Here is a 21,586-nt window from a genome sequence, read left to right as displayed (position 1 = left end):
GATTTATCTTAATCTGAAAGCCATGTGAATAGTGTGTTAATGGTGCAGATTACTGCAAGCTAAAATAAATATATGAAATAATTTAATACATATATTTATATCTCTTGAAAATGGCTACAATATACTGGTAACCATATAGTCCCTACATAGATGCTATAAATTGTCACTTGTTTTAATGAATTACAAAAATAAGGCTTTTAAATGTTAAATACTGCTAGATACAGTTTGGTACTTTGTCAGATAGCAAAAGTAAGATCTCTCACAACCATAACTGATGAAGACTTGGCAATATTAACCATTGGCAAGTGGTTTGTGCTGGCAATTTGTTTTTGGTAGCAGGTTCCATAAAGAAAGAATAAACCACTGAAGAGAGAGAGGAGCAGAAGTGGATTGCTAGTCCTCACTGCTCACTCTAAAGAGAATCTTCCATACTGCTCCTTCCTTGCAGCTGACCCTAGTGGCGTTGTACTGAAAAGGAACGTCAAAAGAGTGCTTTTCTTGTTGGCATGCTACGCCTATGTTTGATGAGCACTTCTCAGGCGATGATGCACTTACTGATAGTTTGAAAAGTTACTTGAACTCCAGCGTAGGCATGGAGAACAGAGAAAATACATAAACACACTACTACAAAAACAGCTGTTGACCAACAAATGCTAATGGCGGCTGCTTATCCTGCTTGTGGGTGTGAGAGGCATCCTTCATATTGGCCTCAGATTAGTTAAGTATCTAACAAATACTGATGCCTTGTTAATAAGAGAGATAGGCATGGCTCTAATTAAACTTTCCTTTTGATGTCTGAATTGACCTTTTAAAACAAGTGAGTTGTGCTTTCAGAAGGTTCAGTTGGCAAGGAATTCTGACATTTCAAAAAATTATCATTCCAAATCCGAGCAAAAATCTGAAAGTTCAAAATTGCCTACAAATTGAAAGTTCAGAAAAATGTCAGTTCAGCATAGTTTTGATTCAAGAAATGTTTAAACTTTTTTTATATTATATTTTATATGTAGGATCATGGAAATGTAGGGCTGAAAGGGACATCGGAAGGTCACCCAAATCTGCTTCTTATGCTGAGGCAGACCAAGTATACCTAAACCATCCCAGATGTGTAATGTAGAATATAATATTTTAATATTAAAGTAGAAACTAGAAGATTTCAGCCAACACTATTGAAATGCAACTTTTGGATCTTTTTCTGTCAATTTTTGTTAAAATGGATAAGTTCCTACAAAACACTTTTTTTTTCTTTTTTTTCTTTTTTATAAAACTGCATTTTTGCTGAAAATCTGTTATGGCAAAAATTTGACCAGCTCAGTTAGTTTCAAATTATTTGGCAGCATAGCAACTGATCACAGGACCATAGTTTTTCTTTTCATTATTGTAGTAGTATGTTTCCTAAATAATTTAAAGGCAATTAGTACAGTAATTTGGCCTATTCAAAAAGAGGTGCACTATAATACAAGCTGCATTAGAATTTGTCCAACATTAAATAAAAAAATAAGGAATACTTGTATGTTAAAATAAAAGATTGAACTACATTGGATTATAAATAGAATAAACAACATTTTTCTGCACACTAGCTTAATCCTGTTTGTATCTATATACAGAAAGCATCGAAACAACGTGGGACCTAGCAAACCCATTTCTCAGCCCCGAAGAAATATTGTAGGGTGCAGAATACAGCATGGATGGAAAGAAGGGAGTGGACCTGTAACACAATGGAAGGGGACAGTTCTTGATCAGGTTCCTGTAAATCCTTCTCTCTACCTTATTAAGTATGATGGATTTGATTGCGTCTATGGACTAGAACTGCACAAAGATGAAAGAGTGTCAGCTCTTGAAGTCCTTCCAGACAGAGTTGGTAAGTGCTTTTTGATGCACGTACATATATATATTGCATGCTCTGGACAGGATGCTGGATGGAGCTGCTGGATTGCATTTTGTCAAGTCTGTGGACTTTCATAAGTAAATGTTCTCCTTATTTTGGAGTGAGTAGGGAATTTTACTCACAAATTAAATAACTTATTTTTATATTACACTGAGTGCTATAGAAGTTCAGTACTGTAAATTGTCATCTAATTTGGCTTACTTATATATGATATAATATTGATCAACCTTATTCACAGCCAAGATTTCTCTATAAAAAGCTTATGTAATGCTTAGACTAATATTTCTGTTACATGTTAAATGTTAATGCTGAGTGAGAGTTCACATTTTACAGTTCAATTTCATGAGAATTTTCTTTGCTGTACTCCATATTCTATGGTCCTGTATTAAGTGTTTCTCCTATGCCTTTTCTGAGAAGTAATAAAAATAAAGTGAAATTTCTTTAAAAATGAAATAATTGAATTAATGTTTGTTTTCAATAGCTCAATCTGAATTTTTAAAACCTGTAGGATGTCTGAAACACTTATTAAAGTTCAGAATTCACGCCAAGTGTCACTGACTCTCAAACTAGATCAGCTTTTTTTGTTGGCTGCAAGGAGTTAGCTGTGTTTCAAGAAGAAAAAAATTCAGTGACAGTAGAAAACTCTAGAGGGTATTTTATGATCAGCCCTCACCCCTTTTGCTAAAAGTTTATTTTTAATAGAAACAAAGATGTTGTGGTATCTGCTCTGTAAACCACAATTGGTTTTCCTTAGTGTTTCTAATTATATTTTTCTGTAGTGTGAGTGCAGTGAGTTGGGGCTTGTCTACACATAAAAATTAATCTGGAGTACAGTAGGGGTGTGAGTTTAAAGTGGATTAATTTCCTGATTAGCTCCATGTGTGGATGCTCTTGTTCTGGAATAACTGTGTCCACACATGGAATTTAATCAGGAATAGCTATTCTAGAATAACTGACAGTGTAGACAAGCCCTTATTTAATAACCATAGCTAGAATTCCGCATCTTTGTAATCTGGATATACCCAGAGAATAAAAATATCCACCAGTTAATTCATATAATTATTTTGTAAAGAAAACGATTTGAATGAAGCCCTTTTCATGATTTCTATGGAAGATGTAGTATGCAGGCTTCCGAGTGGTCCTGAATTTTATGCAATATTGTGTACATATTTCAGCTTCATCTCGAATCAGTGATGCCCACCTGGCAGACACAATGATTGGCAAAGCTGTGGAACATATGTTTGAAACAGAAGATGGCTCAAAAGATGAATGGAGGGGGATGGTTTTGGCTCGAGCTCCTATAATGAACACGTGGTTTTATATTACTTATGAGAAGGATCCTGTCTTATACATGTATCAGCTCTTAGATGACTATAAAGAAGGTGACCTCCGCATTATGCCTGATTCCAGTAAGTACGCCAGTACTTTTTTTTTCTTCTAAACCAAAATGACAGCTCACTTTCCATAGACATTGGGTTGGTTTGTTTCCTGAAATGAAAGAGCTGACGAACTGCAAGAACTGCAGAAGATTCATATGATTTTAATATTAGGGATGACTCTTAAATGGTGGTAATTTGAAACAAGGATAAAATGGTAATTGTATTAGCCTATACTACCACCATCCACTTTTTCCATGTGTATAGATATTCTCCCTCAAAAATATTGATTTAATCATTGCACTATTTTGATGGGAAAGCAAAGTTAGGCTTTTTTTTGTTCCTTTGTGTTACCTTTTAACTAAATATAACAGATCACAAAGGCTAAAGTGAAACTAGATGAATTCATGTACACTAAATAAATGTCGTGTGTGTTTCTTAAATGATCACATCAGGAGATGGGAATTTTGGGTGATAACTCTTAAAGACTTTTGGTACGTGTGTTTCTGAGTCAGTCAACCTATAGCAAAGATGGTAAGGGAAACCGATGTGTGTGCACATGTGCCATTCAAACATTATGATACACAATGAAATGAACATATACACACATACTGAAGGTTTTTTCCCTAAATTTAATTTTCAGCCCTGTAACTGTAGATAGGAACAACCAGTTTATTTGCAAGTTGGTATGATAAAAAGAATAGAATAGAATTCTTTTAGAGATGTTTAAAGACTTGAATGTTAGTTCATTAAAAATTACCCATGTCTTAATATTATTCCCTTTTTGATTAAATTTCACTTTACACTGCCCCCAGTCTTTGTGCTCTGTGTATTTCAGATTTCGTATTGACCATGTTTGTTACAGGAGTTATTCAAGGGGAGGCTGGAGATTTTAAGAGATGGGTTTTTTAAATCCAGGAAGATAGAGGGGTGATTGTGTCTCTTGGGTTTTCTTTTCTTTTTTTTTTCTTTTTTTTAATCCAGGTGGCAGTTGAAGCTTTTGATATTAGAGAGAAGGGGGGCTGTATCTCTTGTCTCCCTCTTGGCCAGGAATAGAGGTTACATTGTATAAACTTTGGAGGGAAAGAGGTTGCTTCCTTCACTTCACTGTAGCATATACCCCTACATCCAGCTATGATTATTAAGCACAGTAGCTCAGCGTTTCTGCTAAAACGATCAGCAGTGAAACTATTAGTTTGATTTTTTTCCCTCCATTTCCCCCCTTGGCTGCTCTGTGGATTTGGCATGGGGAAGGAGTATCAGATGGGTACTAGAAGATTTCTCTGGCTCCAGACACATGGTCTGCATGCATAACCCACAGTGGAATACAGACAGGGACCACATATCTCAAAGAACTTCCTCATTTGTTACTTTGCTTTATGTGCATGTGACTACATAGGAGCTAATGGATGCAGGAAGTCTAGGAGGCTAGTATAAGAATTCAGTTTCTTAAAATTCTGGTTGCAGTGTTACCCAAGTACATTTTTTCCTGTAATGGTAAATTGTGGAACTGATGAACTTTGTTTGACTGAATAGACTACAACTTTTAAAATGTTCTTCTCAAACATTGTAATTCATCTCTTCTCACGACTCCTGATATTTGTATACATTCTGAAGATGTCTTTGCAGTTGTTATGTGGATTGATAATCCTTAAACTCCTAACTAAACACATCATGTTTTCTGTGTTACAGATGATTCGCCTCCAGCAGAACGGGAACCAGGTGAAGTTGTGGACAGCCTGGTAGGCAAACAAGTGGAATATGCCAAAGAAGATGGCTCTAAAAGGACTGGCATGGTCATTCATCAAGTTGAAGCCAAACCTTCTGTCTATTTCATCAAGTTTGATGATGATTTCCATATTTATGTCTATGATTTGGTGAAAACATCTTAGACATCATCGTGAACTCTTGCCAAACTCGTGGAACTATTAAATGTAAAATTTGTAGACACAAAGACTTGACTGCTTTCCAGTTTAATGAAAGCTTAAATGTCCCTGCGAACCCACAATCTCTGCCAACAAAACTGTTTTGTTCTGAATAATACAAACAAATTTGTGTGAACATGACACATTTTGTGTAAGGGAACTCCTTTTCTTGAAGGAAGTCGCTATATTTTTGGGGAGAGGGAGTTAAAGTAAACAGCTGCAAATTCAAGCTGTGTAAAGTTGATCTAATATTGTAATCATTAATCTAAAAAAATTTTTCATAGCCTTTAACTTTTTCTTCAACCTCGCACTCACCTGTTCAACTGCCACATGCAAGTGTAGTTTGATATTTTCAATATTGCCTTCTTATGTAACATTAAATTTAATTTCTTGGCTACTGGCAGTCCTTGTTTTCAGGGTTGGGGCTGAGATGATTTCAAAAAAAGTAAATTGTTGGTTGGTGCAGTGTTAAGGAGTGCCTAACCCAAGTAACATCAATCTACTGTGTTTCTATACCTTATTTCAAAGTCGCTTTTTAAGAATTAGCAGTACATGGGAATATTTGTGCATCTTCATAGACACAAGACAGTACAACATCAAGTGTTTGACTTGCACCTTTCAGTGAAAAGGCTTTAAACTATAAAAGGTTTAATCAGCTATATAAACTGTTGATTAGAAAATGCAGCCCACATTTACAAGTTGAGGGAACCAGTAAAACTACACAAAACAAGGCTGCCTTCTATTCTAAATGTTGTATTTTTGTTGTATACGCTTCTTAACAAACCCAAGTGCTTGGTGCCACAACAGTGATAACATTATATGTTACTTCAGAAAGATCTTTAGACTACACATTGGCAATCAGTAGTCTCTCATTTAATATCAAAATTAGCAATCTGGATGTTTGTGTATGGACTTAAAAGCCTAATAGTTTATCTGTTACATGTAAAGACAAAAACCTCATGAAAGAACAGTCCTCTTACATTAAAGACTTGTTTTAGAGAAGGAGAAGCATTTGTTGCTTTCTGCTGCATTCCTTTTTTTTATTATTATTTTCCCCCCGAAAAAACATCTTTCTTAGCTCTTCTTTCTGGCTTTTCTACGAGTGTCCGGACAAATCATCTACAGCTTAAACCTGTTGTCGCCTTTTGTGGTGTACGTTGTACTCGCTTTGAGGTATGCTGTTACGTGAATTTCATTCAATGAACACTAGAGTTCTGCATGCCAGTGGTGTACTAACTAATGAAAGCTATAGGCAGCCTCAGTGGTTCGGTCATCTGCATTGGATTGTGGATGTAAATAGCAGCCCACAGCTGCAGATCCTTTCACAGTTTTAATCTTGCAAGATAGTTGTAAACCAAGGTAGTTTAAGTGTGGCAGTTTTAAAAAGTAATCAGAATTGCAAAAATGGTCAGTTCAGCAACAAAATCGTCATGTCACATTAAGGCAGAGCTTTGCAAGTTTGAAAGCACTGCTTCACAGAAGGCTAGTACGTGAAGCCAGTTATCACTGTTGAGGGGAGGAACACCCAGATTCCCAACCTTACACAGAAAGCTAGGAAAAGGTGCTGTTAATCAGAGATCTGAGGCCCAGATGACCTCTATTTGGATGTTCTTGACATTGAAGATTCAGTGGTTTAAGCCCCTTTCTATCCATTTTTGCCTGACTTCATATTTTAGCCTTAAGGCTTGTGCCTCATTATGCTGTTGAATGGTAACAAATACTCACCATATAAATACAGTACCTTAATTCTTTGTCCATTGCTACTGTTGCATTATGTCCAGTATTTCATCATGGGCAACCAAAGGCAGGCTATTGTCTTTCAGTGAATAGCTTCTCAATGCAGTCCTTAAGTACTAAGTACCTGAATCATAAATGTTCCTTGTGTTTTTGAACAAAGTGAGCAGATTTGCAACACAGTGTTTTCATCCTGCAGATCTGTTGTGTTTTCTATTGACTCTTAAGAGTCCTGCATGTAAATCTCAAAGCTGAGCCTGGCTCCATGAGCCCAAGTTGATATTTGTGGCACAAGAATGAGTGAGTGTATCGATTATACACAGGATACGTGCATAACTTAGTACAGTGAATTTTGGGCTATACATCTAAGGAAAACAAGGTTTGTTTTGAAATATTTGAAGTTTAGGTCTACTGAAACATTTTTAGCATTAAAGGCTTGCATTTGTGGGTTTTCTGCAAGCCACTTTAATATACCACATAATCTACCAATTAGTGGAGTATAATCTGTAAATTTTTATGGCCTTTTAAGTGTCCCCTCTTGTCTGTTGCTTTGTTGGTTTTTGTTTTTTGGGTTGGGATTTTTTTTTTTTGATAGTTTAAACCACCTTTTTTGAGGCTTGAGACTAATTCCACTTCCTGCCCTTCTGCTTTGGGCTTTGTTTTAGGCTCATGTTTCAGATCTGCATGCAGTGCTTGCGTTACCCTGGTAACTAAATGTTGGTTCCTTGTTCTAGGGGTTCAACATTCCTTTCCAAAATTATCATGGGGCTTGTCACAGCACAAGCCAGGATCTGTGTATAAAAGTTATTGGCCTTTCTCATTTACCTGCTGTAGTATTGTTGTATATTGTGTGTGCGTGTGTGTGTGTGTATGATGTCAGGCTGCCATGTAAAATTTTAAAAAGAAAAAAAATCTTAAATGCAGACCATCCTTTTTTGCATGCTTAGAAGGTAGAATGTTCAATGTAACAAACTAAAGTTGCATGTTAAAATGTTTAGGTTTTTTGTTTTTGTTTTAATTTTGTGTTCAGTTTTTGTGAATTTGCTTATTGTGCTGTTTTAATGGTTGTTAGTAGGACTAAATGCACTGGTGAGGCGAGCATAGTGCCAACAGAAGGTAATTTTCCAGTTGTATGTGTCACAGCATTTGAAGGGACCATGTATTCTGTTCAATAGTAAATAAAATCACAGCTGAATCTAAAACACCATACTTTTTTTCTTTTGAGTGCCAAACCCTAAATTAAGTTGGAGTAGAATACATAAAGACATAAATACACTGGGGAAAACCCTTTTAAACTTCATAAATTGTAATACATGTCTTTTTTTTTTAATTGATTCATTTTAAAACTGAAGGTTTCTTTGAGGATAGCAGCAATTACAATCAATTCAGGGAAGGAGAATTATAGCGAAAACAGTTTCTGGTTCCTTTAAAATGCTGTGCTTTTTGTATTTTACATCATTAGTGCAATTTGGATGGTTCTTGGTATGTGTATAGTTCAAAGGTCTTCGTGTTCACATTTTAAAATTAGGTAATGACTTCATCTTTAGAGTTTAGTTTCACTATTTTTTTTTTATTTTGAACAATGTAGACAGTTCCCTGTTCTCTGCATTTAGAAGTATAAACACTTTAAATCTGTTACTTAATTCTGTAAGTAATTTTTATAATTATGATGTAACTCTATCCTTAAAACATTTAAAATAAACCCTTTATGTGCAACTTATGACTGTAAATTTTGTTCTCATGAGCAAAATGTAGTGGTGTGTTCTAAAATTGTGAAGAAGCAGTTTCTTCAGTTTTATAATTAAAAAAGGACATTATTTTAACATTGAGCCATTTATGCTGGTATAATGATTTGCCATTTGAAACATCTTTGCTTGCTAAAACAAATCTTTATTCCTTCTTTTGCCAAGTAGGTATGAATGTTGATAAGATGGCATTTGAAGTGGATGAAATCTGATTGAGGTGAAGCATAGTGCTTAAATTTACTTTCTCAAAATGCAACGAAAAATTGTGTAAGGGAATTCTGCACATATGTGAAGAGCCTGTAAATTAATGTATTTTCAGTGCACATTATACTTTGCGCTCTTAAAAGCAGTGACTCGGAAATTGTGAACTCCGGAAGCCTTTGTCAATATGTAGACACTTACTTCCATGCCTGCTTTGAATCAACATTCATAATTAAATAACAAAATAAAACTTGAATTTTTATTTCACTCATAACACCAACAACAAAAGACTGAAAATTGGAGGTTTGAAACTGCTTCAATTATAGGCATAATATGTTTCACCTCAGCTTTATGAAGATGGGTAAGTATTATTCCCACTGAAGACAATATTTTTAACAAATAGGGTGCCTAAAGTTAAGCTCGTAAGCCCATCTTTAGACACCTAAAATAAGTGGTCTGATGTTTTTCAAATGTGCTAAGCATACAGGAATGCCTTTTGAAGTCAGTGAAGGCTGTTGGGTACTCAGCTCTTTCGGCATCCAAAATGTGGCTTGATTTTCAAAAGGATGAACATTTCATACCAAACTGAGAAAATCTTTATTAAGAGGCCAGCCCGAGGTCACACCGCAAATTAGCTTCCACACTGGGAATTGAACCCAGATCCTTTGGATTCCATCCTGTGCTTGATTGACTGGATTATGCTGCATGAGAAATAAGTCTGAGTGAAAGTTACTTTAAGTAATTGACTTATTTTAATGTTTACTATCTGTTCCATTGCAACCAGTTCAAACCCCTGAATTATAGTTATAATCAGGCAGCCAGTTGCAGGACTAAAATACAGTGTCTTTGATACTCTATACCTTTTTCACCACATTGAACCAACTGCTTAATTGCTTCCACAGTGGATAGTTACAGGAGCTCCTGGGGGGTTGTGTATCTTCCCCTATGCCGCCTCCTCAGAAATGTTAACGCTCTTCATGGTACTAGGTTCCTTCAACCATCCTTACACAACTTATTTAAGACTTTCGGAGGGAGAGAATGATACTCAGGAAGGCAGATGTGTTAATCCATCTGAGAGCAATATACATAAAGCTAGCAAATAGTTGTTTAATGTGTAAACACTGAAGATACAAATATCACAGCCCTAAACAGTCATTTGTATTGTGTAGGGCTCTATGTATTCTCCGACTGCAGAAGCTAAAACTGTTTAACTGTAGCTAAAGGTCTTTTTAGACCTCTTATGAATGGAAGGATAGCCTTTCAAGTATGAACTGGCATTAAACTGATGCAATGTTGTCTTCATGTGTCTGCAAACATTCTAAAACAATACCTCAGAAAGGAATAATTTGTTCCTGTTTAGCTCTGCGGTGTTTACTTTGAAGCCTAATATCCATTTAAATGGCATCATAGAACATAGAATATTAGGGTTGGAAGGGACCTCAGGAGGTCACCTAGTCCAACCCCCTGTCAAAGCAGGACCAATCCTTGTTAACATTTATCTTACTGATTACTTCAGCAAAAACACCAGATAATCCATTGTTGCTTGGAGTAGTGAATTGGAGTAGCTGGTTGTTGCTAAGTTTTGTGCCGTTCCCCATTATGGCCTCTCTCTAATTTGAGGAGGAATGACAAATCATTTGGAGTTGAGGAAATAACAAGTGATTTTTTTCATCCTCCTGTATTGTCGAAGGATAGATTTCAATTCTTCAGCCATATCTAACAGATGTGTCTAATTCAGCCTTCTCTCCAGTGATGGCGATTCTGCAATCTCACTGGGCATGACACACTGTCAATTCTATTTGTTTTTCTTGCTGATGCTCATAACTGCAATTTGATGTGGCTGACTAAATAAGAATGAATGATCCCTGTCTATTCTAACGTCTCATTTTATATTTGTAAAGAGTTGTTTTCCCTATGTTACTTTTCTTCAGATTGATATTGCCACTCCTGTAAGCTTTCTTTAAATTCTGTTCTCATCTTTTTATTAGTGTTGCTGCTCTCTCTGAATTCTCATTAATTTCTCTTCCAAATCTGAAGTATAGAAACAACCCAAATATCATATACTGCAGTTAAGGCACTAACCAGTGCCAAAATAAGCTGATGTCTAGTTAATATCTCCCATTCCATTTTGATACAATTGATAATTCTTCCCTACCGCATATGAAATTTTGCTATATTTTTTAATTTAATTTTACTGATTTCAATCCATTGTTCTGGTTTAAAGATTTTAAATCTTATTCAACAGAACAATCTCTCACAGATAAACAAATGCACAGAAGCATAGATATAATTTGGCATATTCTGTACTCTACCCATCAAGTCATTAATTATATCTAAGACCTGATCCCTGTAAGACCTCAGGGAACATCTCCATTCAACTTGACACTAATAATTACTTAAGCATTCTCTATACCCAAACTTCAACTGGTTTTATTAAAAGCAATTTAGTTAAACAACTGCAAACTTCTGTGTGAACACTTACTTTGGTTCCTTAAACCTGTTTCACGTTGATTTAATCTAAACCAAAAGAAGCCACTCAAATGAAATAAGAGTATCACACAGCCCTTTACAGTAATTTAATACCACATTTTAAGTGTAAACCAGTACAACTCTGTGTAGACAAGCCTTGGAATTTTTTTTAATGTGTGTTCCTATTATCTCACTTAAGTTTGCTTGTGAGATTGCCCTGTAGGGTTGTATCAGATGCCTTAAATGACTGTGGCTTTTTTATTCACTAGGTTTGTTAACCTGCCAAAAAAGTAAAAGTTGACTCGGCATTTGGTGTAATGCCATTAGATTCACTTACCAAAGCTGATGGGAGGAGGGATAGCTCAGTGGCTTGAGCATTGGCCTGCTAAACTCAGGGTTATGAGTTCAATCCTTGAGAGGGCAATTTGGGGATTAGTCCTGCTTTGAGCAGGAGGTTGGACTAGATGATCTCCCGAGGTCCCTTCCAACCCTAATAATCTATGATATTAGAGAGGGGGAAACTCCAGGATGGGCTTGTGAAGGTTGAAATCCATGATTCATAAATTTTTGGGGGGAGGGATAGCTCAGTGGTTTGAGCACTGGCCTGCTAAACCCAGGGTTGTGAGTTCAATCCTTGAGGGGGCAACTTAGGGATCTGGGGCAAAAATTGGTCCTGCTAGTGAAGGCAGGGGGCTGGACTCAATGACCTTTCAAGGTCCCTTCCAGCTCTAGGAGATTAGTATATCTCCAATTATTAAAAAGAAGGTGTACTCACCTTGAGCTGAGCTGTGGACACATCTCCCTGGGACGTGAGAATAATTCTTTGTGCCCATTCTATTCCTTCTTCCAATGAAGTTGCTACTTGTGGTGACAGAAAGTTTTTTGTAACGTAGGCACGTCTGTTAAGTTTGGCATTTGAGTGGATTTCACTGTGTTCTGATGATTTGACTCTTCCCTGGGTATTTTTTTTAATCCTTTGAAAATGTGAATCAATTTACATTTTTAAATCTCTTCACAAGTTTGATCAATTAAAAAATGAGAACTTTTTAAAAAAAATCATTGTTATAAACATCATTTTGAGGAAATACTTGTAAAATGTGAGTACATCATGTGACCTATGATGTCCAGAGAAAGCTGCAGCAATTCTCTGCTGAGGCTCCCATTGTTTGGCAGTCAGCATGGCCCAGTGAACAGGGAACTAGACTAGGAAAGTGGTCCTATTCCCATCCCTGCCACTGGTTTGCTGTGTGACACTGGGCAAGTCACTTTCATTTCCTTGTCTGTAGAATGAGAATAACGGCTTATCTTTTTTTAAAGTGCTCTTGACATATATGGAGGGAAAATGCTAAAGAGCTAAATATTACTGCTCATCAGCCCAGGCAAGTGAGGCAAAATCTAACAAAGAATTCCCAAAAGCTACAAAGTCCATTGTTTATATTTTTATTGCATTGATAGGCACAGATTTAAAGACAAATTGTGATTTGATTTAAATGTCACAACTCCCTCCAGTAGCAAAACACAATGCCAGAAAGTTTGAAGAATGTAGTGCTGCATGAGGCTCAAATCTTGGGATAGATAATAGTGCCTCAAGAAGCTGCTTTGTTACCATGGCAATTTACCACACCCAGGAGTCACTGTATAAGAATATTGCTATAGTAATCCCTGCTTGGGGAGGCCACAGCAGGATTGTAGAAATTAGGCCAGGTTTGCAAAGGCCCTTCACCTCCCCAGCCTCCCTTCCCCAAGGGGTAAGTGCATGGATGCGTATGCTTGAGGAGCCCATGCCAAGCCCAGTGGCAGTTCCAGCTCCTGGGTCAGCCGGCTGCTGCTTCACCCTAAAGAAGGTAAGCTTTGAATAGCTATTAAATTATATATTAGATGGGTATGGAAATACATACCTTATGATTTTGTACTTCATCCGTCAAAAAAGTCATAAGCTGCCATTGCTTGATAAGCAAGAAATCTGCCACAAAAGCTTCCTGCCTGTAGCCTAAAAGGTTTAAAACAAAGGACAGAATCAGGGACCCAAAGAACATGCCTGACTCTAGGGAAAGGATGGCAGCAGCTGACCAAATTCACTTCTAGGGGAAGCATACAGTTACTTTTGCTTGTGGTATGTTGTTGTGCATTGTATCGAGGAATAGTGTTTTCAGTAACTGGTTCAAAACATTCTTGATCTCTGTGGAGAGTCCCACCAACATGAGATTGTTCATCTATTCTCTGGGTCTTGCACCATTTCCCAGGCGTATTAATTCTGTCCCTGCCAAGAACTCACTCAGATCAATAGCATAATTGTTATAATAGTATAATTCACTCCATATGTGATGGGGGGTCCAGGTTAATTAACCTGATGGGGAAAGACAACTGGAGCTCGGCTGAAATAGAACAGGTGGGGCTGGTAGAAAGCCAAGATGGCAGCAGAAAAAGGCTGCCAGGGAAGTAGTCTACAGTCCGACCCTGGGAGAAGGGAGGAGTGTTTAGGGCTATGGAGTTAAGAAGTCTTCAGTTACTCCCTGGCAGGAAGGAGTTCAGGCTGATAAACCCAGAATGTGGGGAGCCAGAAGACATAGGAAGGAGTCCAGAAAAATAGCAACAGGGTCTAGGAGAAAGCAGGCTGCCATTGCTAGACATAGGTTCCCTGCACTGGAAATCTGGAGTAGAGGGTTAGGTCCAGGTTCCCCTACCACGACTGGGGAAGCAGCAGGGTCTAGCCAGTGAAAGGAAGACTGCCATTTTGGATGAAGAAACTTTGATACCCCAAAAGGGGAGGACTGTATTGACCTGGTTGAAGGGCCAAGCCATGAAGAGAGTGCCCAGAGTCACAGAGCAAGGGCATGCAGATGAGCAGCAGATGGAGTGGAGGGTTTGGACCTGGAAGGAGCTAATCTCCAGAGCAGCCATTAATACCTTCCAGCATAACACCTTGCATTTCCTAGATCTCTGATGTGAGTGGAGGGTCTGCATCATATTGCAAAGGAGTTTGTTTAAATCCTGTAAAGGGTGTGCCGTCACTGTCACTGAAATTTCTGCTAATTTTCCCCATAAACCTGTGAGGTTAAATAACAGGCAAATATGTAATACACAAAATAAGTCTAATTTAGAAAAAGTACCATAAACAATATAATATTTATCTTCTTGTTTTGTCTTTTGGATTGGAAACAGCCTTGAATACAAATGGAATTAAACAGGACAGTGTAACAGGGATTTCTGTGGCAAGACAGAGACTAGGAAGTGGAATGGAAGTGCCAGAATTCTCGAAAATTCTAAACTGCCTGATCAGTGACTACCGGCTTGGGGGCAAGTGAGAGAATAAAGGAGCAGGTATGTCAGAAAGAGGACAACCCATTAACGGCCCCATGCACACCTCAGTAGTAAGCAAGGCTTCTGATCAGAACACAAGAGTCCCCTTAATCCCCAGGCTGGATTTGGGCAATTTGGGGTGACAGTGGCAGGGGCCATTGGAAGTCACCACCACTCTTATCTGGGCAGGATGAGGCTTACCCTATCCCAGCCCATCACTCCCTGCCTTCTGGCAATCGGGGGTCTATCCCAGAGAGAGAACTCACGCACACTCACCTGAGCAGAAGACTGGCAGGTGGCCCTGCTACCACCACACCAACAAAGACTTTATGGGGTATTTGCAACCCCAACCTCCCTGAGGTCCCCTTCAGATTTCTCTGCTGGGTGATCTTGGCATAGGACCCCAAGAGCAGCAGGTCTCAGAGTTAACCACTAAGATGAAGGGGCATTTTATTCAGAACCATTTCATGGTGTCAGCAGGCTCAAGCAAATATCACTGCAGCAGTCATGCTGGGTTTGTTTTCAAGCATTTTTCGCAGACATACGGGCTAAAACCTTTCATTTAAAAAAAAAAAAAAACCCTGAGATTCTGATGTCATCGTGTGAGCCCGGGATCCTGTGCCGTAAGATGTCTTAGTGCCTTGAACATCATCTGGCTCTGCCTGACCCCATGACAGCACAGTTAAGAACTGAAACATAGATAGAATCTAACTGTGCCCCTGCAACTAGAATAATTGAAAGCATTAGTCCAGTTACCGCACTGCTACTAGGTCCTGCTGTTATGCTATACAAAGCACACGGGGTCTTTTATAGAGGAGAAGGCAAAAACGCCACATTTATAGAGAATACAACAGCATATGCTTTTTAAACACACACACACACACACACACACACACGTCTTGCCAGTTGATGTTTATAATTACCAGTCCAGAGTCTGGATCAAGCTAGTGGCCAGCCAGATTGGTCGCAGAGGGGAGCAGGGTTCTGTTGGTCGCAATCCGATGCTCCTGGAGTGTGGCAAGACGAACCCAAAGTCCCATTGCAGAGCACCCTGTTCTTAGTCTTTTTTTCCTCTGTTGAAGTCTACGGATTTTGCTGTGTCAGTTTGTGACCGGGTTACATCTTAATTGGTGTAAACATTCCAATACACCTCCGAGAGGGTCATCCTGTCCTTTGTTTCAATTTAATCAATTGTCCTTAGGGGTGCCAGCCTTCACCTCAGGGTCATCAATTTGCCCTTCATTATGGATGTGTGTTGATGATTCTCTGATGTTGTTTAAGTCTCTTCATTCCTTCACCATCTGGCTATAACAATGGCCTTCACACCTTATCATTTCCTGATGCATACATTCCTCATTCACACAAACAGTCTTTTACCGTTAAAAGTATACAGCAGTTTTTATGTTGAGCAAGAAAAGGCATTGTAAATTAAGCCTTCCTAAATCTTATAATCAAAACAATTTACATTGGGGTCCAGACCTTTAATGTTCCTCTAATCTCCTTAACATAGACACAATACAAGATCCTGTCTCTTTATTTCTTTGTTTTAAGGTTTAGATTAAGTTATATTTAACTAGAGTGCCTAATTTGTAATACATATAGGAAACCATAGTAAACATTATAACTTATCCTAAAACAAAAGGGTGACCATAATCAGTCATAAGGATTGTTCTGGTCTGTCATTCCTTTCTGCTATTCAAAAAGCATGGCTGGTAGGATGAAATCAAATCATACATTAATTCTCAAAGTACAATTATAAAATCCTGCTCCTATACTGCCCGCCCTGCTACTATTCACTCTGTGGTAACCTGGTACCCTGACTCTTGCAATTATAGTATAGACAGGGCCTAATGGTCAAGTCAACCCAAAACATTGCTGGTGCCCCTCATTCTCTCCAGTATGAGTCTGAGCCCAACCACGGGAGGGGGACTCAAAGGGATCTTCTTGTTTCTTAACTGTAAAACAAGAGCAGTCGTTTAAAATGCAAGTTTTTTAACAGATATCCCAGCTATAAATGGCTGAAATGTACTTTTTCTAACTATTTAAACATGATATGTTTTGGATCCATTGTTTAACATGGGATGTAATGGGAATGTTGACTGATCTTCATAGAGATTATTCCATAATTAAAATATCTGGTCCTAAATTACTGTGGTGTGTGTTCAAATCAAACAATTAGTCATTTCTGAAATCTGGAACTGGTAAGAAGTAACTATATCTACTGTTTTCTCTAAAAGCAAATCTTAAATTTATAGCTGTGACATTCCCACTGATGGGAGAGTAAGCTTGCTAGCCTGCAGCCAGCGTAATTAAAACTAAAGGAGAAAAACAACCAGGGGAAAAATAGTCACACTTAAATGTACTATTTTTGAGCTGGGATCACATGGTCTTCTGACCCGTTTCAGATATTGCAAGTTACAACACAAGGGTCCAAAACACTTTCTCCCAGGAAATTACCTTAAGTCACCCCTCAAGTGGAAAGGTCTGACAGCTTACAGAAGAGGCAAAGGGTGCAGTCTCTTGACCCTGTGCATCCACTGGGAAGGGAACCTAGTTTACTCCGAAAAGGCTTTCTTTCCCTCCGTATTACTGCATTGGCTTCCTCTCTGCACCCCCTCTCCCCCGGACCATAGCCAGTGACAGAGACCCCCTCCCTGCAAAAACACGTGCTTCTGCACAGTACAGCAGTTGATGCTTCAAGTAGCACCAACTCCTGCTTGTTTTTCCAGCCTGAAACATGTGAGCTTTGCAGAAGACAGTATTGCAGAGGCAGCTTGGTCTCTTTCTCCACTAACCACTTCATATTCAGCAATCCGTCAATACGTGTTACACTTGAGTGTGTTTGTTTTATCTTCATCTTGTATTCATCAGTACTTTTTCTGTCTCCATAAATAACCAGGCATGAAAATTACCCCAAAAATACAAATTAAAAAGTGAAGTACTTACAAATGCTATTTGGAGGCTTGGCACCCGCTCAAGCAGCACACCTCTTTCTCCTTGGGGCTCTGCGAAACTAGGACTTTAAATACTTTGTTGCATTTTTTATTAATATAAACTCATCCCAAGCAGCTAGACTTTGAAGCCTTGCTAAAGACTATGTCTAGAGAGTTATTGCATTTTTTTCCCCAAAAAACCCAAACACATTAAATTTACATGCTGTAGCTACAGGGGCAATCTTAACATCAGGCTTACCATCCCATCTAAGTTCACTTGAAGAACTATCATGCTCAAGAACAAAAAAGTGGTAGATTTTTGCAAGAGATCAGTGTTCCGGCAACGACAGATTCTCTGTGAATAAAGTCAACCAAATAATGATGAAGGGCGCAATAAAAACAGAAGTAGTGCTCACCCCATTCCCAAATCTTCCTGCAACAGCCACACTCTTGTTTCCCATGATCCTGCATGAGAATTTAGGCGTACTGCTGCTTTGCTCCTGTCTGATTGGTCTCTGCTTTGCCTCCTGTGTGTGTGACACGCACAGCATCCCGAGCCACTCTGCCTAATATGAGTATTCCTCTGTCTTAAACCAATACCATTCCATATAAAGCATTGTTAATGGTGTTCTTATTTAGATAAGGAAAGGTTACAGCTTCACCTTTTTATTGTTTTTAAAGTTAATCTAACTTGAAAGGTGAATAACAAAGGAAACCCACCATGGATACTGTTTTATGTAGGTCCTATTGAAATGGTCACTCATGAGTAGAGTGGTGAGCTTCTAAGCTACATGGTAGAATTCACCACTGTACTATATTCCATCTCCCAGAGGGATGGTGCTCAGATTTCTACAGTGATGGGGCAGTATACAAACCCAGATAGGTAGAGATGTACGTGTATCAATAATGTACTGATGGAGGTCTTATAAAATACACACCGTCTTTGACCTTCTAAAATACTGAATATAGCATCCTGACCTGGCCTCAGTTTTTTACTGCACCCTGTTCTCCTGCTGCCATCCATACACACATGAAATAGCAGAGATGCTTTGAACATATTGCCCTGGGGTACAATGCATGATTCCTTTAGAAGGTTTATTATTAATTGTCCATCAAAACAACAAATGATGTGCAGAATCCATTTAACAAGATTTAGTAAATCTGTTGACAATCTTATTTTACTATTTTTTGTACTTGAGATAATATTTGAATAGCGTTAGTCGTTCATCTGATATTCTTTTGAAGCCAGAGCTTAATCACAATCCTAGAATCTGTGAAGATTATTTTGCATGAAATGTGTTCTCTCAACAGGATTAGTTTTGTCAAATAATTGAGTAAATGGCCTTTGCTCTATAAATTTAGCTTCTCAGTGGAGAAATAACACATTTCTGGATTATTTAATCATTGGGAAATCTAAACTCTCAACATCCAGGGATCATAATAAATTATATGTATGTACACACAAGAACTGTTCTGAAGGAAAACATTTCTTTAAAGAAAATTCTTAAATGTAAATCATCCCTTTTTTTCCCCTTTGAAGACCTGAAGGGTTCTGGTCATTTCTTACCTGAATATTTGGAAAGATGTGACTCATTCTCATCTTGCCTAAAATTGAAAATTTTATCTAACGATGGCAAAGATACTGAACTGCAGTTAAGTGAGCCTTTTATTTAATAGTGAGGATGAAAACATTTTGACATTGATCAGTCTTTACTAGGCCAGAGTCATGTTAACTATAATTACAGTATATCTTCACTGTGCACATTTTTATTCTACAATATAATCACCTCATCTGCTGAAGTTAGCAAATTATATTATTACCTACTTGTTCTTGCTCTCTCTTGTCACCAATATTCTTTTGTAAAGACAAAAGAAAAGATGTAGAAATAAAGACGTGTTGAGCCAAAAGGCCTTTTTCTGTTACCAGAACACATTACCGGTATGTTCTTAACGGGGAGGGAGCGAAGCAGACTTCTCTATGTAGTTCTATCCTAGCACATCAGCCTTCAAATGGGAGGACTACCCTCCCGCGGGTTATCAAGGTATTTTCTTCTCCATGTTCCACATAGTGTTTAATTTGAGAGGACCTACTGAGAGGACTGAGTTGTCTGACCCAACCTAATTCTTCAGCAAATGCAGAAACTACACGTGATGAAATGTTAGGCAAAACTTGGAGATTATGACTGAAGTCTATATATTTAAGAAATATGAGACACGGTGAAAAAGTTCAACAGATAAATTACCTGATTTAGAAACAAAGGAAGGAGAGCCATAATTTGAATATTTTTAATAAAACAAAAAGCTTTTAAAATTGATAGGAAACATATTAATTATGAGCTCTGGATTATGCAGCAAAATAGTCATATTCTGCATAATTTAAAATAATCTAATTAGAATGGTTACATTCATCTATATAGAATGTGAGCCATTAGGAAAAAATGAAATTCAGTCCTACAATACAGAGGAAAGGACTAATTTACCTTAAGGTCTCACCTATGCCAATCCTGATATTCTTTCTCAGGCAAAATTCTCATTTGCTATAAATAAAACTATATAAACAACCTTAAAAAAGAGCCCATCTATCACTTTGGGTACCTGTGGCATTATTTAAAGGAACAATGCAACCAAAACCAGCAGCAAACCCCAGGGAAAACTCCATCTCTAAAACACCTAGAACTTTCCTCATCAGAACACCTATGCACCCCACCCTACCCCACCAAATAGTAGGTATCCATCAGACCACGGCCTTTTCCAAAACCCTGAGGAAAAAGAGTTTTAGTAATGTAAGACCCTGTGTTTGAACCAGAGAAGAGATAGGAGCAATCACATGATAATATCACAAAGAAATTACAGCAAATTGCTATAAGGACAAAGAGAGGAGGGGGAAAGAGAATGAGTGAAGGCAAATGAACTTGTGCAGAATTTTATGCCAGTGTTTTTCCATTGCTGCAGGCACACGCGTTGTTTATTGTTGCCATGATGCTAAGGCTGTATTAAATCATTCAGAGTTGCTCCCTAATCATACCTGCTCATTGCATCAGCGTTCTTGACTTCTGAAGTCTAGCATACCTAACAGCAATTGGCAACTTAATGTACATTAGCGCAGGACATAGTTATCGAAACGCCCTTCCTAGCCCAGGTTTTCTCTAGGGAGAAAGTGCTAACCTCAGCTAATTTCCCAAGGCTATCTTGAGGCTCAGAAAGTCAATGCTGTAATTTCAAACACTAATTAGTAGTGCTGGAAATTCAGTCCTGAGTCTCGCTATGCTTTATAAAAGTATACTACATGCTTATTTAGCCTCTGTGTATACTTTCTGATTTTAAAAAAAAAAGTTCCTTCCAACATATCAAATTCAGATGGCTTGTAAATTTTTGTAATAGCATTCTTTTCTCCCTTTCCTTACATCTCCTTTCCTCTTTTATTGTTTTTTTGAATTCCATACGATGTTTTGGGATAAAGTTAGTATGTAAGAGATGATGCAAAGTAAATACCGTAGTGCTGTCACAGTTGCAGAAAATCTGTTGTTCCAAAGGAATGGATGTGATTTACGTGCATTGAACAGCCCTACTCATTCCTTCCTTGACGTTAATTTTTTTCCCCTGAGTAAGAGCTACAGGATGTGGCCAAAGATCTATGTTTTCCAGGGAAAGGGAATTTATACCCAGTTGACTTGCTGTTAGCCTTTTATGGATACAGTGTGTTACTCTCTCACAGTTTGAAAAAGGCTGAAAGGGACATAATATACAAAACTTTTGCACTAGTCAATTTGTTATCTAGGAACATGGGGCTAATGTGGTGTTTACTGTTTCATGTTTAGAGGGCACCATGTCTTTGTACTCATTAGACAAGAAAGTGACTCCAATAAAATTCACTAGAGAATTGCATTCTGTTTTCGTGTATTTCATATACAGCATGTGTGTCTGGCTTCCCCCCTCTTCCCTGACTGGGAAATAGTATGTCAGATGTGGCATGTACAAATAGGGTTGTGAATTTTGTATATGAGAGATGTTATTTATT

General features: G+C 38.0%; 2 protein-coding genes across 7 annotated transcripts in view; both read left to right on the top strand.

The window, feature by feature from the left end:
• Positions 1 to 8,742, top strand: part of SPIN1 (spindlin 1) — a 104,304-nt gene extending 95,562 nt beyond the window's left edge. For all 6 annotated transcript variants that reach the window (XM_045021407.1, XM_045021406.1, XM_045021402.1 and 3 more), the window contains 3 exons: positions 1,605 to 1,858; positions 3,061 to 3,294; positions 4,954 to 8,742. In XM_045021407.1, coding sequence (XP_044877342.1) covers positions 1,605 to 1,858; positions 3,061 to 3,294; positions 4,954 to 5,153 — 688 coding nt within the window. In that variant the 3' untranslated portion in view covers positions 5,154 to 8,742. The remainder of the gene's footprint in view (positions 1 to 1,604; positions 1,859 to 3,060; positions 3,295 to 4,953) is intronic.
• A 5,856-nt stretch (positions 8,743 to 14,598) lies between these two features.
• NXNL2 (nucleoredoxin like 2) overlaps positions 14,599 to 21,586 on the top strand; it is a 35,657-nt gene continuing 28,669 nt past the window's right edge. Inside the window, exon 1 of the mRNA XM_045020196.1 lies at positions 14,599 to 14,656. The gene's annotated coding sequence lies outside the window, so the exon portion shown is untranslated. The remainder of the gene's footprint in view (positions 14,657 to 21,586) is intronic.

Source organism: Mauremys mutica, chromosome 6 (genome assembly GCF_020497125.1).
Source record: "Mauremys mutica isolate MM-2020 ecotype Southern chromosome 6, ASM2049712v1, whole genome shotgun sequence".
Lineage (NCBI taxonomy): Eukaryota > Metazoa > Chordata > Testudines > Geoemydidae > Mauremys > Mauremys mutica.
Note: the sequence above shows the minus strand (reverse complement) of the source record. Positions and strands in the feature narration are given on the sequence as shown.